We start from the raw sequence: 15,826 nt of genomic DNA on the forward strand, positions 1-15,826 counted from the left end.
GACTTTCTCATTCCTCCTCGCATGAAAGAGGAGGAAGAGATAATATTCTGGTGACTTCAATGTTTCTTTAAGCCCTTCACTCACCTCTTTGATACGTTCCCCACACCTGGGAAACAGCTAACCTCCCTAGTTTGATTGCCTACGAATTGCTGGTTCAGTTCCCCTGAGCAATGAAGCATCTTTCACCAACAATGCCTCTTCCTTGACAAGGAAATCTGATTTCTTTTTCCTGCCATGGATACATTTGCTGTTGTCCCTTCTCCAGGGTCTTCCACGCTATCTTGCAAGGGGAGGGATTGGAGACAGGAGCCCAAATCTTCTCCGTGTTTGAGACAATTCCTACAATGAGACACTGACCAATTCTTCCTGTGGTGACCCCAAGACCCCAGATGAGGAAGGGGGGGGGAAAGTTCTGCCCTTAGAGACTGAGGCTACTGGAGTCCTGCTGAGCCAGTCTGGATGACCTCTGGAGGAGGCAAGGCTCAGTTGGAGGGCTGCTTAGGGTATCTAGGGATGCTGGGAAGAAGGGAGGGGTCTTCCACTCAGGGCTGCCCCATTGAAGCCCCCTCCCCTCTTTCCCCCAGAGCCGATCTTCCCCTCCATAGCACATTTCTTCTACATCAGGAATGGCTTCAGATGGATTTCTTAGAGGTCATCTAGATCAACCCCCTGCTCGAGTAGGGAAGACCCTACACCGTTTATACCATCAAGAAGGAGACACCGTATCATTAGAATCCGAGCCCCAAAGTGGGAGGAAGGGGGGGGAGCTAGGCATTGGGGGCCAAAATGTGGCAGACCCATCAGTGGTGAAGGAGAGAAATGGCTGGAATGGCTGGGTGATTGTAGGGGGAGTCTCAGGTGACCCCCAATGGCTCCCCACAAGGGCTCAGGGGGGACTGTGCCTGCTGGCATTCTGCCCTTCAAAAGGGGCTTGAGGGGAAGCAGTGCAAGGGGGCCACCGAGCCACCCCTTCCCCTCCCCGGATCTGCCCACCCTCCTCCCAAAGCAATTCTGGCTTCAGACCCACAGTAGCCGCTATGGTCGATCCAGAGCAGAGGTTCTCAACCTTCCCGATGCCCGCAACCCTCGAATGCAGTTCCTCGTGTCGTGGTGACCCCCTACCATAAAATTATTTTCGTTGCTACTTCGTAACTGTAATTTTGCTGCTGTTATGAATCGTAATGTAAATATCCGATATGCAGGATGTATTTTCATTATTACAAATTGAGCATAATTAAAGCATAGCGATTAACCTGCCAATCTTGGTTGGGGAGAAGATCAGCCAGGCTGGGATTTTCCAGGATAAAACGAGCTCCCTGCCTGCCTCCAGCAGCCGTTCGTGGTTTACATGAGTTTCATTTTATTAAGTTTACTTTTTTTACATTCTGTTCCCCCCACCCAGTTTTCTTTCTTTCTTTCTTTCCATTCCTCCCTCCATCTCTTCTTTCTTTCTTTCTTTCTTTCTTTCTTTCTTTCTTTCTTTCTTCTTTCTTTCTTTCTTTCTTTCTTTCTAAGAATCATTACAACCAAGCGTGGGAGCACGTAGCGGTTAATTTGCGCAAGCAATCGATTTAGCACAGATTAAGAAGTTGCCCTTTAAATGGGATTTTAAAAGGAGGCTTAAGCTACATCGAACTGTGCTTCCGTCCCGAGTGGAATTCCTCAGGACGGAAGGAATTGGTGGGCGAGGTCTGTCCTCCCCTCCGGCCTCTCCTGCCAGCCCTTCCCAGGGTAATTCAAACTTGGTTTCAGTATGGTCAGTTACAGGCTAGATGGAAAAAAGACCAGAAACTCTTAAAAGTACATGGCAGTAACCTCGGAAGGCTTCAGAGGGAAGCTTCTGCAGAAGCCCACGCGAGTGAGTTTCGAGGAACGCGAGGGGAAGTCTACAGTTTAGAATTCCGATGGCCTTAACGACCCCTGTGAAAAGGTCGTTTGACCCCCCAAAAGGGTCACGACCCACAGGTTGAGAACCGCTGGTCTAGATCGTCTCCACGCCTCCCTCCCAAGAAATAGAAGCCCCAAAAGGATGCTTGGGGGGAGGGGTATCTCAGCAGGAGAAGGTCCAGGCTGACATTCTCCTCCTCTCCCCAACCTGCCACCTTCAGCCTCCATTTTTCAGAGGTTGCAAACAGGACAAAGAATCATCAGCTACTAAAGAAATAATTTCCTTTTGCATCAGAGAGCAGGATTAATTCATGAGTGCTGTAGAAAAAGAGATGGGGAAGAAAATTAGAATGTAAAAAGAAACTTTTAGTGTAAAAATCATATTATCTTCCCTTTTAGCCCCCTTAAATGTACTTCAATTCTGGGAGTTGAAGTCCATAAGTCTTAAAGTTCCCAGGTTTGGACAGCCCTGAGGTATAGGATGTGTCAGAGGAACTGAGTGGATTTTCTTCCTTGTAAAAGGTTTCAGTATTATTTAGGAAGGGTGGATGGATGGACGGATAAATGGACAGTATATCAAACCAAACGGCTCTGGTTCAAGAATGGCTCTGGTTCATCTCAATGGGCGGAAAGTAAGAGGAAGGGGACATTCCCTTCCTCCCTTCCATTTATTTTATTCAACTCCGTGGGAGGAAAAGCTCTCCTAGCCTCGCTCTGAAGTGAAGGAGTATAAACCATGCCATAAGGAAAAACGAAATAAAATTAAAATCCTCTCTCCTCTGCAGATGAACTCAGCTCTCCCCTCCCCCGCCCCCGATTCCTGCTTAGCCTCTAAACGGCCCTGCGTCTTATTAAGTGGGGGAGAGAAAACTATTTCCTCCTATTTTCCCTGGGAGATTTTTTTCTCAGCTGAGGGGAGGACAAAAAATGCCGACCCCCCCCCCCCTTTGGGAAAATGTCCCACTCGGAGACCGGCACCAGGATGGCCCCCAAAAGCCATGGGCTCCACTCCATAGGAAGGGCCGTGGAGACCAGGGTGCTTTTTGGAGGGGGGGCAGCTCCAATCTGGACCCCTGCCGAGAGGGGGGGGCTGGGACCCTAGAGCAGCATGACACCATCCTTGGGATACTCAGACTATGAAAAAAAGACATTTTCCCCAGAGGAATCTTGGAGAAAGAGCCTTTCCTGAATTTGGCACTTTTTAGCTGCAGCCCTTTGGCCTCCCAGCCCCTCCCCGACTGTGGGGCTCCCCCCATTCCACGACCCACAAAGCCCTCCCCCTGGAGTAGCCCCTCCCTCCGCTGCCCCTGGGGGATTAGTCCCCTTCTCCTCCACCCACCCACCAAGTGCCCGTTTCTAGTTAGCTAGAAAGAACCGGGAGGCCCCTTTCGCCTCCGGGGACAGTTTGGGAACCTAAGCGGACAACTAGTCCACACCCTCCCACCATGCATACAGAGGAAAATCTAGTTGAGAATCATAAAGAGAGCAAACAAAAGGAGAGTCCCCGCCTTGAGCTGCAGCCCCCCCTCCCCAGACTGAAGGGATCCCTGTTAGGGTTTGAATTCCACCATGAATTAAGGAGGTGTGGATCTTGGCATCCCTTGTAGCATACTTTTGAAAATAAGCAAAAAATAAACCTGAAGCAAGATGTAATAAAAACATTTTTAATATAAAATAAAATAAAAATACAAACTTGCTAAACTGAATTAATCACATCTTGGCAAGAGCTATGTGCCTGCCTCCTTCGGCAGGCGAGGAAGATCAGAAGAGAAAGTTAAGGAATGTGAAGGAGCATGCGCGCTAAATCACTTGCAGATAAGAACTGTGACCTGCGCAGTAAATTTCAGCACAGCTAAGCAAACCTATTAAGGCAGTGACTGCCACTTTCTCCGCTTCTCCCCTGCCACTTTCCCTGCCACTTTCTCCGCTTCTCTCTCTGCCCTGAACGCCCTCCACCTTCAGGTGAAGTCACAAAGGACTCTGCCCGGAGACTGATGACGCTCCAGCAGGGAGAATCCCCATTGGTGCTTCAGCTCGTTTTGCCCCGCCCCCAATGCAAAAAGTCCAAGAAAACACACAAACACACACACAGGCGCTCATTTAATGTGACGATTCTGCCGTAGGAGAGTTTCTGGATCACAAGGGGGGGAGGGGTCACACACAGACATCCCCAATCCGAAGGGAGCCCCGGAAAACCCTCAGTCAGACCAGGGAGAAGCGCCGCTTCGCTTCAAGGGAGAAAAAGTCTCCCGGGTAACAGGCGCAGGCAAAGGGGCGCCTGACTCGGCTTGGAGGGAGGAAGAAGCTACGACGATCGCCTCGGGAGCCCGAATGGCGGCGGCGGTTGCCAGAGGCGGAGACCCGACCCTCGGCCTCCCCGAGAGAAAGGCTGGCCGGAGGGGGATCCGAGGCAGCCGCTGCTTCAGCCCCAACCACCTCAGAGGAGAAAAGAGCCGCCAAAGGAGCCTCTGGATCACCAGACGCCGCAGAAACGGCCCCGAAATCCTCCCTCTCGCCCCGCTCTTTCCTCGGCTCTCCCGGGAGAGACTTTGGGGGGCTTCCCCAGAGAAGAGAGAGGAGCCCAAACTATCCCCCAAAGCCCCAGAAGACGAGAAGCAACCTGGATCTCAGGAGAAACTTCCTGACAGGGATGAGAATTAACCGGTGGAACTCCTTGCCACCAGAGGTTGTAAATCCTCCAACACTGGAGGCTTTTAAGAAGAGACTGGACTGAAATGGTATATATACCGTAGTTTCTCCTATGCCTGAGCAGGGGGCCGGACTAGATGACCTCCAAGGTCCCTTCCAGCTCTGTTCTCTTCCAACTGCAGGCCGTTCTTGGTTCTGCCTGTCAATAAACCTCCTTTCTTAAGCAGCCTCCATTTTATTCCCTTCTTGGAACTGGACCTGTTTTTCCTTCCGACACTATTCAGGGGATAAAATAGAAACCCACGACTGGAAGGTGAAACTGAAGAGGTCTAATGTGGAGGAAACATGCAGCTGGTGTATAGTATAGCCTTTATTGTCATTGTACAAAATAAATACAACGAAATTGTCCAAAGGAAGAGGGAGAGAGGGACGCAAACTTCTAGTTTTATATCAATGTAAATGTATTTAACATTCGCAGCAGAGAAGACATTGAGGAACATCCTGAGGTAAATCTAAACGGCGCCCAGAAGAAAAAGGCGGGGGGAAAGGGAAACGCCCCCTTTCCACCCGCAGCAACCAATCGGAGCGCAGATCCCCTCAGACGGGAGCCCGCCCTCACTCAGCCACAACGGAGTGTTTGAAACCGTCCTGCGCTTTCCTTCTCCAGCCGTTAAATTGGATATCTTCACATTTAAAGTGTTCAAAAGAAAGAGACCAAAACCGACTTTGATTTTCTCCATTACGTCGAATTCTCAGGCTGGAATTTTTTAAATCTTGCATTCCGCTAAAAAAGAAGTCAACGTCTTTATTTTTCTTTTTTTCTTTTCTACCTCAGACTTTCTTTTCCCCGCTCTTTCCCCTTCCCTTAATTTCCTATTCCTATTTTTCTTTGCGTTTTGTATAATAAATAAGATCTTGAGACTCCAGAAAGAGTGCAAAGAAGAGCAACGAAGATGGAGGCTGAAGCATATTAAAAAACGGTTACTGGGACTGGGCATGAAGAGAAGGTCGAGGAGGGACATAATGGCATATTCCGATATCTCAGGGGCTGCCAGAAAGAAAAATTATTTCCTTTCCTTTCCTCTTCTCTATTATCTCTATTCTATAAATAAATTAAGGAGGAGGCCGAATGAAAGAGGTGGGAGTTGCGCTATAGAGAAGAAATAACCAAACCGCCCTAGAAACGCAACAGAAGAAAGAGGAAAACCTCCTTCAATACATTTGGGCAAACATAAAAGACGAAAAAGAAGAACAGACAATGGAGCTTTTGATTGACAGGAAGCCATGGAGAGGGGGCCTTTCCTCTCCCTACTCCCAAGCCCATCATCCCCGCCCTTTAAATTTCACCTGATGCGCTCCTCTTTCCCGCCCTTTCTGCAATCCTGGCACTTTGCCCCAAATCCTCCAGGGGGCGCCCTCTGCCAAGGGAATGGAACTCCAGGCGCTTCCCCATTGGCCCACTGGAGGGTGAACGTCACGGCTGGCTTTCCACAGCAGGCGGCGAAGGAAGTGACATCACTGAGCCTTGCCTCTCTAGGACGCCGCACTCTCTTTCCTTAACCGCTGGGGTTCCGCTGGAGGCGCAGAGGCTGCGGGAGAATCTGGAGGGGGGGACATCTAGACGTGCCCCGGGTGAGTTGGGGGCTCTTCAAGGGTTGCATGCTCACCAGCCGTCCTCTCCCTGCAGGGGGAAATGGAAGAAGCGGGAATGCCGGCGGGAATCCAGGGAATTGGGGGAGGGGAGAGTCAGCCCACCAGGAGAGGAGAGAAGCCGGGCGAGGAGGAGGCAGAATTCGCACCGGGCTCCCCGAGGGCCCGATCCTGTCTCCGGAGGGGGAGAGAAGCGGGGCGGCCTCTCCAGCTGCCTCCTTCCCTGCCCTGCGCTGGGATGAGCTGCTTGGGTCTCCGGGCAGGTCGGGTGAAGGTTCTTCAGTGGCTGAATTCCACTTTCTAATTCTTGGCTTTTCTTTTTCTTTCCATCTCAGATACTGAAACTAAGAGCCATTTGTGGTCTTTGCAAGCCACTTTTTTTCTTGGTGGGAAAAAGAGCGGAATAACTTGCAGGGATCCGTCCTGAAGCCCCAGAAATTGCCCCATGAAGGAAAAGGCACCTGGAGACCCATCAGAGTCCTTGGACCCACCTGGAGTTGCTCTGCAGGACGGAGAAAGGATGGAGAGACAACCTTTGGCCAAGGAGGGAAGCGGAAAAGGCCCTTCAGCTGCTCAGCCTGGAAAGGGGGGGAAGCCCTGGACAAGGACTGGGCAGAAGATCCCGGAGGAAGAAACCATCCGCCCTTCCGAAGTTCAATCCTGGAACTTCATCCAACACTGGGAGGCTGAAGGTCCCCGAGGACTTTGCAGCCGACTCCATGACTTTTGTAGGCAATGGCTGAGACCAGAAAAGCACACCAAAGCCCAGATGTTGGACCTGGTGGTTCTGGAGCAGTTCCTGGCTCTTTTGCCCCCAGAGATGGAGAGCTGGGTGCGGGAGTGTGGAGCAGAGAGCAGCTCCCAGGCGGTGGCCCTGGCTGAAGGCTTCTTCCTGAGCCAGGCAGAGGAGCAGAAGGAGCAGAAGGTCCAGTTGCAGGTGAGAGACTTTAAGGAGCTCAGAAGGGATTAGAGGAAGTGTTTCAATAATTCACCCCTCCTTCCCAAACTTCTCTGGCCTTCATCATATGTGGGAATTCACCAATTCTTGTAGGACATTGTTCCATTGTTTTCTCATTCAACCTCACTGGTGGATATTGGGGGCTTTGAGGTTGTGTTCCAAATATAAGAATCCACTTTGTGGCATGTGATGTACATTAATTCTGCTTCTTTTCTCCTTCCTCTTATCTGAAGGGCTCCAATTTGGAGATCAGAGATCCTGGGGGAGAGAAGAACCCATCAAATCCCCATCAGGAGCTATTTTTCAGGAGAATCCATTGGGAAGATCAAAATCAAGACACCTCAGGAGGTAATGGAAGATTCTCCGATTGCCCATCTGTCTTACCTTCACTCTCTCTTCTCTTCTATAGAATACCTCCTCCTCTTTTGTTAATTACGCATTTTTGAAATTATTTATTCCTTACAGAGAAACAAAGAATGAAGCTTTCTGGTTTTTATGATGGAGATCAAACAGCGGTTGAACCTCCAAACCAAGTAAGAAAGGGAAAAGTTATTATATTTCTCTTCTCCCTTCAGGAAGTGAAGTGGGTGTGCAGAGTGCTCCCACCTTCTACTCCCCTCCCACCTTGTAAATACAATGCAATAGCAGAGTTGGAAGGGCCCTTGGAGGTCTTCTAGTCCAACCCCCTTCCTAGGCAGGAAACCCTAATCCTTTTAATCTGGATTATTTTTCTGTTCCTCCACAACATGGAGACCAAAATAGCAGGTTGAAGTTGCTTACAGCATACTGTAGTTTCCTCTGGTTATCTTGTTCTGCTAGGAACTCCACCAACTTTGAGTTTATAAGAAGCACTTTTTGAAAAGTCCTTCAAGAAATAGGAATAAACGTACCACAGTGGCAGGAACTGCTAGAGACCCATTTTTGGGGGTAATTCTTTGACTTGGAATTGTGCAAGGATAATGAAAAATAACTAAATTCATTGCCACATTACAATTTTTAAAAAGCATGGTTTATAGCCCGTAGTTCAAAAATAAGCAAATCATATTAAAAAATAGAGCAGACTATTAAAATCCAAAGGGAGTGGCCATATTGAACATGTAATCATGGTACTTTGGGCTACAAAATAATTTCCAATTATCTGATTTGGATTAGGAGATCAAACATTCCCGCTTTGCAACGGCTGAGAAATGACTTTCCTAGGGAATTTTCTCTTCTTTGTCTGAACATTACTCAGACTATTAAATCAATCAATGAGACAGAGCGATAGATCAGTTGATCCAGAAGTGAGATTATTTACTGAAAGGCACTTAAGGTTTTTTCAGAATCAATGAACTTGATAAAACTTCCCCAAATATTTCTTCAGTGAAAGCAATTTTCAGATTTGTCCATTTTCTCACCTAAAATTAGGACGTGTGAAGCATAACCATTTAACTTGGTGCATATCTTTGCTTTGGGAATTTGGGAACAATGGAACAGAATAATAGAGTTGGTAGGGATCTTGGAGGTCTTCTAGTCCAACCCCCTGGTCACTCTTCTAAGTGTATCACAAGCTTCCTAACAGTACAGGAAGCAGCAGATGAAGCTAGGCAAAATCACATCAGATACCTGTACAATTAGCACAGGAGCCTCCCAGTGCTTTGTGCTCTCTCCACTTCTCTCTATATACCAATGACTGCATCTCAAACGACCCATCTGTTAAACAATTGACGTTTGCAGGTGATACAGCAGTGATCGGTCTCATTCGAGACAACAATGAAACCACGTATAAACAGGAGGTTGAATAACTAGCCTCGTGGTGCGACTGGAACAATCTGGAACTGAAAACGCTACAACTGTAGAAATGGTGGTAGACTTTAGGAGAAACCCTACCATACGACCACCTCTTACAATACTTGACACCACAGTATCAACAGTGGAGACCTTCAAATTTCTAGATTCTGTAATACCTCAAGACCTAAAATGGACACCTAACATCAAAAACGTCATCAAAAAAGCACAACAAAGAATGTTCTTTCTGTGCCAACTCGGAAAGCTCAAACTGCCCAAGGAGCTGCTGATGCCGAGTCCCTTTGGGGAGAGGGGGCGGTATAAAAATCAAAAAATCGAAAATCGAAATAAAGGATACAGTTCTACAGAGGAATTATTGTGTCTGTCATTTGCACCTCCATAACTGTCTAGCTTGGCTCTGCAACCCAACAAGACAGACGGAGACTTCAGAGGATAGTTAGAACTGCAGAAAAAATGATTACTGCCAACTTGCCTTCCATTGAGGACCTGTACTCTGCACGTGTCAAAAAGAGGGCCGTGAAAATATTTACAGACTCCTCGCATTCTGAACATAAATTGTTTCAGCTCCTACCCTCAAAGCGATGATATAGAGCACTGCACACCAGGGCAACTAGACACAAGAAGAGTTTGTCCCTCAACGCCATCACTCTTCTAAACAAATAATTCCCTCACCACTGTCAAAACTATTCACTAAGGCTGCATTACTATTACTATTAGTCTTCTCATCGTTCCTATTATCCATACGACAACCAAAACTGGATGCAATTTTCCAAGTGTGGTCTTACCAAGGCATTATAAAGTGATTCTAACATTTCATGTCATCTTCTATCCCACTTAATGCAGCCTATGATTCTGTTGGGTTTTGGATTTTTTTTTTGGCAACTGTAGCCTACTGCTGATTCATGTTTAAGCAGTTGTCCACTGGGACTCCAAGTTCCCTGTTGCACTTTCTACTGTTGAGGCCGGTATCACCTATGCCTGGGCATGTGGTTTTTCTTTCCTAATTGTAGAACCTTACACTGTTGATTTCATTTTGTTAGATGGGGCCCAATCTGTCAATCCTATATCTCGATCTGATCTTCTGGAGTGTTGGTATTCCTGTCAATGCGGTCTTGTCTACAAATTTGAGGGGTTCTCTTTCTATCCTCTTGGCTAAATCATGGATGAAAATGAACAGATCTTGTGAATCCTCTGTTCTTTTTTCTCGTGTTCAGGGGAGTCTTGTGTCCTTCGAGGAGGTGGCTGTGTATTTCTCTGAGGAGGAATGGTCTCAGATGGATCCTGACCAGAAAGCACTGCATTCGGAAGTCATGCTTGAAAACCATAGGAACGTGGTCTCTCTTCTGGGTAAGAGTTTTCTAGTCTACAGAGAGTTCATGAAGAGAGATTATAGTTAGTTTTTGATTTGAAAACTACTAATCAGATATCATCTCCTGTGAGGGAGAAGGAAAGGATCTTCTCATACTCCAAGGAAGGAAAGAGTCAGTGTCTCTCTGCTTACATGCTTTCTCTGCCATTTCTTGTCTGTATTTCTCTATTTCTCTTTGAACTTATCTGTGGAGGCTGAAAAGAACGAGGCGTGCTTTTATGTGTCCTCTGGAGATCGTGTGAGAAGAGTGTGTTTTCATTTGTCCTCTGAAATCCTCCAATATTGTGTGAAAACAGAACTTTCACACTCAGCCCATGGAAGAGCATTCTCCCAATCCAATTCAAGAACAAAGGCCTTATGCAATGTTACTCAGAGCATCCTAGGGTACTGGTAATCCCCAAGATACGACAATTCATTTAGCGACTCTTCTAAGTTATGAGAAGCCCTCCCCCAAGTACTTGACACCCACTCATCATTCACACTTAGGAATGATAGGAGAGGCACTGCAACATTCTCCCTACCTATTCACCCCACCCCACCCCACTGGGACTTACCTTATTTTTCAGACTATAAGACGCATTCCCCCCCCTCCCCCCAAAACGTGGGTGGAAATGTCTGTATAGAGCACATTTGGCCTCCCAAACCCTCTGAGCATCCCATTTTCAGCCTACCCGATGCCAAGAAGGGCAAAACCGGGACCGGCCGAGGCCTTCAGAGGGCAAAAGCGGGCCCGTTTTTGGCCTACAGAGTGCTTCTGGATGCCAGGAAACCCAAAACTATTTAATTTGTTTTCCTTCTCTAAACCTAGGTGCTTCTTATGGTCCACAAAACATGGTCCCTTGCAATGATGTGGCAAGCTGTCAATTCCTTTGCCTACTCCGATGAATTTGCAGGCAAAAGAGGGCTAAAAAGTGAGAGATACGTGAGATCAGTACTGCGAAATCTAGCACTGTTGATCTCACGTGATCTCGCGTTACAGTGCTTAAGGCCTCTGTTCTCTGCTAACCAAGGCCTGCACCAGATCCAGGGCAAAATGCTTTGCAAAGGGGGGAAAGTCCTCTTAGTTTTCAAAGACCTTTGCCCTGGATCTCGTGCAATCCTCTGTTCTTAAAAGAATTTAGGGCTAATGTACTGTGGTGTGAGATCACGGGAGATTAGCAGCCTGAGATCTTGCACTACTTGGTTTCGTGTGATCTCACGATAAAGAACTTTAGGCCTCCGTTCTCAGCGAACTGACGCCTGTACCAGATCCAGCCAAAGAGCCCTTGCAAGCCGATGAGACTTTGGAGCAGTGAAATAGCCATTCTTGAAGCCTCCCAACCTTTCCAGTCTCAGCGCAAAGAGCGTTTACAAGCCAATGGGAGGCTTCAGCAAGGGATTTCGCTCCAAAGTCTCATCGCTGGGATCGAGGAATGGGCCGAATGGGGGTCCTGCCCACCAGATGGACAACGTGGAGCAGCTGCTCCAAGGTACACTGGGGAAGAAAGAGTTTGTTTCAAAACTGTTTCAGGTCTCTGTTGAAATTAACCCACCCCAAAAATTCTTTTCTCCTAATTTCTCGTTGGATGTTTCCCCTGATTATTATGAAATTCAATGGTGAAAAAAGTAAGGTTCTACATTTAGGCAAGAAAAGCAAAATGCGCAGGTACACTATATGTGGTACCTTGCTCAATAATAGTAACTGTGAGAGGGATCTTGGGAGTCCTAGTGGACAACCATTTAAATATGAGCCAGCAGTGTGCAGCAGCTGCCAAAAAAGCCAACACAATCCTAGGCTGCATCAACAGAGGGATAGAATCAAGATCACGTGAAGTGTTAATACTACTTTACAAGGCCTTGGTAAGGCCACACTTGGAATACTGCATTCAGTTCTGGTCGCCACGATGTAGAAAACATGTGGAGACTCTAGAAATAATGCAGAGAAAAGGAATGAAGATGATTAGGGGACTGGAGACTAAAACATATGAAGAACGGTTGCAGGAACTGTGTGTGTCTAGTTTAATCAAAAGAAGGACTAGGTGACAGCAGTGTTCCAATTTCTCAGGAGCGGCCACAAAGAAGAAGGAATGAAGCCATTCTGCAAAACACCTGAGGGTAGTACAAGAAGCAATGAGTGTAAACTAATCAAGGAGAGAAGCAACTTAGATCTAAGGAGATGTTTCTTGACAGTTAGAACAATTAATCAGTGTAACAACTTATCTTCAGAAGTTGTGAAGGAAATTCACTTGACTTTCTACACTTTGATCTTTTTTCTCTAACCTTGTTATCATTTTTTATTTCCGTTTTACTTTGAAGGTAATAATGGGGAGGAGAATCAAGATTCCCGTGAACTGTTCAAAGAGATCAGTGATAAAGATGGAACGGAGAAGTTTGGAGTTCGAATGGAATTCGAAAGCCCTGAGAGAAACCAGTCAAAGAATTGCAATGAGGAAAACTCATGTTCCACTGATGCTCCGATGCGAGGCTTTCTTGCCCAACAAGAGAACATAAGGAAAAGATATATTGGGGAAAGTGTGAAGCTAATGAAAACTACACTACAAGTAAATGAACACTATTTAACCCACAACAAAGGACAAGTTGCTATAAGAAGAAGCAAGGGAAAAAATTACAATGGGACAGTCATTCTTTCTCTTGGAAATAAGTTCCCTACATCTCAAAAAGCGATTGCCACCAAAGAGAAGCCTTATAAATGTTTAGAATGTGGAAAATGTTTTAGAACAAGCAGACAATTTACTTCCCATGAAAGGATCCACACAGGGGAGAAGCCATATGAATGCATGGAGTGTGGAAAGACTTTTGCTCATAGCAGTACACTTACTTCCCATAAGATGATCCACACAGGGGAGAAGCCGTATAAATGCATGGAATGTGGAAAGACCTTTGCTCAAAGAGGTCATCTTTTTTCCCATAAGATGATCCACACAGGGGAGAAGCCATATAAATGCATGGAGTGTGGAAAGAGCTTTACTCATAGATATAGCCTTATTTCCCATAAGATTATCCACACAGGGGAGAAATCATATAAATGCATAGAGTGTGGAAAGACCTTTGCTCATAGCAGTACACTTAATTCCCATAAGATGATCCACACAGGGGATAAACCATATAAGTGCATGGAGTGTGGAAAGACTTTTGCTCATAGATATAGTCTTAGTTCCCATAAGATTATCCACACAGGGGAGAAACCATATAAATGCTTAGAGTGTGGAAAGACCTTTGCTCATAGCAGTACACTTACTTCCCATAAGATCATCCACACAGGAGAGAAGCCGTATAAATGCATGGAGTGTGGAAAGACATTTACTCAGAGCAGTGGACTTAGAAGACACAAAAAGCTCCACACAGGAGAGAAACCATTTAAATGCATGGACTGTGGAAAGACATTTGCTGAAAAACGTAATCTTATTTCCCATAAAAGGATCCACACAGGGGAGAAGCCATATAAATGCATGGAGTGTGGAAAGACCTTTGCTCAAAGAGGTACTCTTATGTCCCATAAGATGATCCACACAGGGGAGAAACCATATAAATGCATGGAGTGTGGAAACACCTTTGCTAGAAGAAATCATCTTATTTCCCATAAGATGATCCACACAGGGGAGAAACCATATAAATGCATGGAGTGTGGAAACACCTTTGCTAGAAGAAATAATCTTATTTCCCATAAAAGGATCCACACAGGGGAGAAGCCATATAAATGCATGGAGTGTGGAAAGACCTTTGCTCAAAGAGGTACTCTTATGTCCCATAAGATTATCCACACAGGGGAGAAACCATATAAATGCATAGAGTGTGGAAAGACTTTTGCCAATAGCAGTACACTTACTTCCCATAAGATCATCCACACAGGAGAGAAGCCGTATAAATGCATAGAGTGTGGAATGACATTTACTCAGAGCAGTGGACTTATTAGACACAAAAAGCTCCACACAGGAGAAAAGCCATATAAATGCATGGAGTGTGGAAAGACCTTTGTTCAAAAACGTAATCTTATTTCCCATAAGATGATCCACACAGGGGAGAAGCCATATACATGCATGGAGTGTGGAAAGACCTTTGCTCAAAGAGGTCATCTTTTTTCCCATAAAATGATCCACACAGGAGAGAAGCCATATAAATGCATAGAATGTGGAAAGAGCTTTTCTCAGAATGGTAGTCTTACTAATCATAAAAGGATCCATGCTCGGGTGAAACTATAGCAAAAGCAATTTCACTTTGACTTATATACAACTCCGTAATGCTTTACCCCGCTCTCTATTACAAAGTCAGCATATTGTCCTCAACAATCTGGGTCCTCATTTTACCCACCTCAGAAGGATGAAAGGTTTGAATCAACCATGGATCAGTCTCCTGGATGTGGACCATTAAACTGTAGTACTGCATTCTAACCACTGAGCAACCATGCCTCTATATAATTGTATGTTTGTGCATATTGTGGCTTTCTGATTCAAAAGAGAAGATTGAATCCAACAAATGAAACTTAAAAACAGTGATTGTGAGAGGGACCTTGGGAGTCCGAATGAGCATTTAAACGTCACGTCTGTTTGTTTGTGTGTGTGTGTGTGTGTGTGTGTGTGTGTGTGTGGCAGCAGCCAAAAAATCTAATAGAATCCTTGATTGTATAAAGAGAGACATAGAATCAAAATCACTTGAAGTATTAGTACTGTTTTATAAAGCCTTAGGAAGCCCACACCTGGAATACTGCATCCGGTTTTGTTCATTGAATTACAAAAAAGAATTTTAGCCTTTGGAGAAAGAACATCTGCCATATGGGAGTCGGACCCCTCTCTACCTCCTTCCCTGGAACAAGTGGGAAGGAGGCTTTCTGCCTGCAGGTATAGCCTGGTCTGTGGAAATCTCCCTCCGAAACCCCCCAAATCTCCCCCCTCGGCAAGGACCTCGATATGGCCCTGCCAAAGCCTTGGTACATCCTGCAATCATAGGGTGACCAGGGCTCTGGACAGGATCAGTCCCATGTGGCATCTGAAGTAACAAACCTGGTCTTCTGTTCTGGGTGCTGTTGCGTCTCTCCCGTCCCTCCTCTACAGCCAAGCCCACCTATACCATCTCCCCCACCAAGTTGGACCCCGCTTCCCCCAACACCATCCCCCTCTGCACCTCAATGGGCTTTTACCCCGTGGAGATCCAGTGGCTGAAGAACGGGTGGCCAGAGAAGGGCGTGGCCTTCAGGGAGCAGATCCAGAACAGACACTGAACCTACCAGCTCCAGGTGATTCTGGAGATCCAGGCCCACCACGGAGGACCTGTACCTGCCAGGTGGGACATGCCATCACCAGAATGAACCCTCCTGGTAGAAGATGGGCCTGATCCTCCTGTTCCGGTGAGTCTCCTCCTTCTCCAGAGCCCCGTTCCTACAGCTCTGCCAGGAGCAAACTGGATGGGGATAATGGGGACGTGATAGGAGTGGCCTTCCTGGCTGTGGGACTCTTTTCCTAACTGAAGAGTCTGGGGGACTGGATGAACGGTTGTGGAGAGGGTAGTATCTAGGGGAGGCCTCTCATCAA

The 15,826-nt window shown here is 46.5% G+C and overlaps 1 protein-coding gene across 1 annotated transcript in view; it reads left to right on the forward strand.

Annotated features, from left to right (window-relative positions):
- Window positions 1-14,908, forward strand: part of LOC309382524 (uncharacterized protein) — a gene marked incomplete at its 5' end in the record, with an annotated part of 469,143 nt that extends 454,235 nt beyond the window's left edge. Inside the window, one exon of the mRNA XM_081934141.1 lies at window positions 12,597-14,908. Coding sequence (XP_081790267.1) covers window positions 12,597-14,500 — 1,904 coding nt within the window. The 3' untranslated portion in view covers window positions 14,501-14,908. The remainder of the gene's footprint in view (window positions 1-12,596) is intronic.
- Window positions 14,909-15,826: the final 918 nt, after the last annotated feature.

The sequence above is a fragment of the Natrix helvetica genome (assembly GCF_964273705.1).
Source record: "Natrix helvetica genome assembly, chromosome: 1".
Classification (NCBI taxonomy): Eukaryota; Metazoa; Chordata; class Lepidosauria; order Squamata; family Natricidae; genus Natrix; species Natrix helvetica.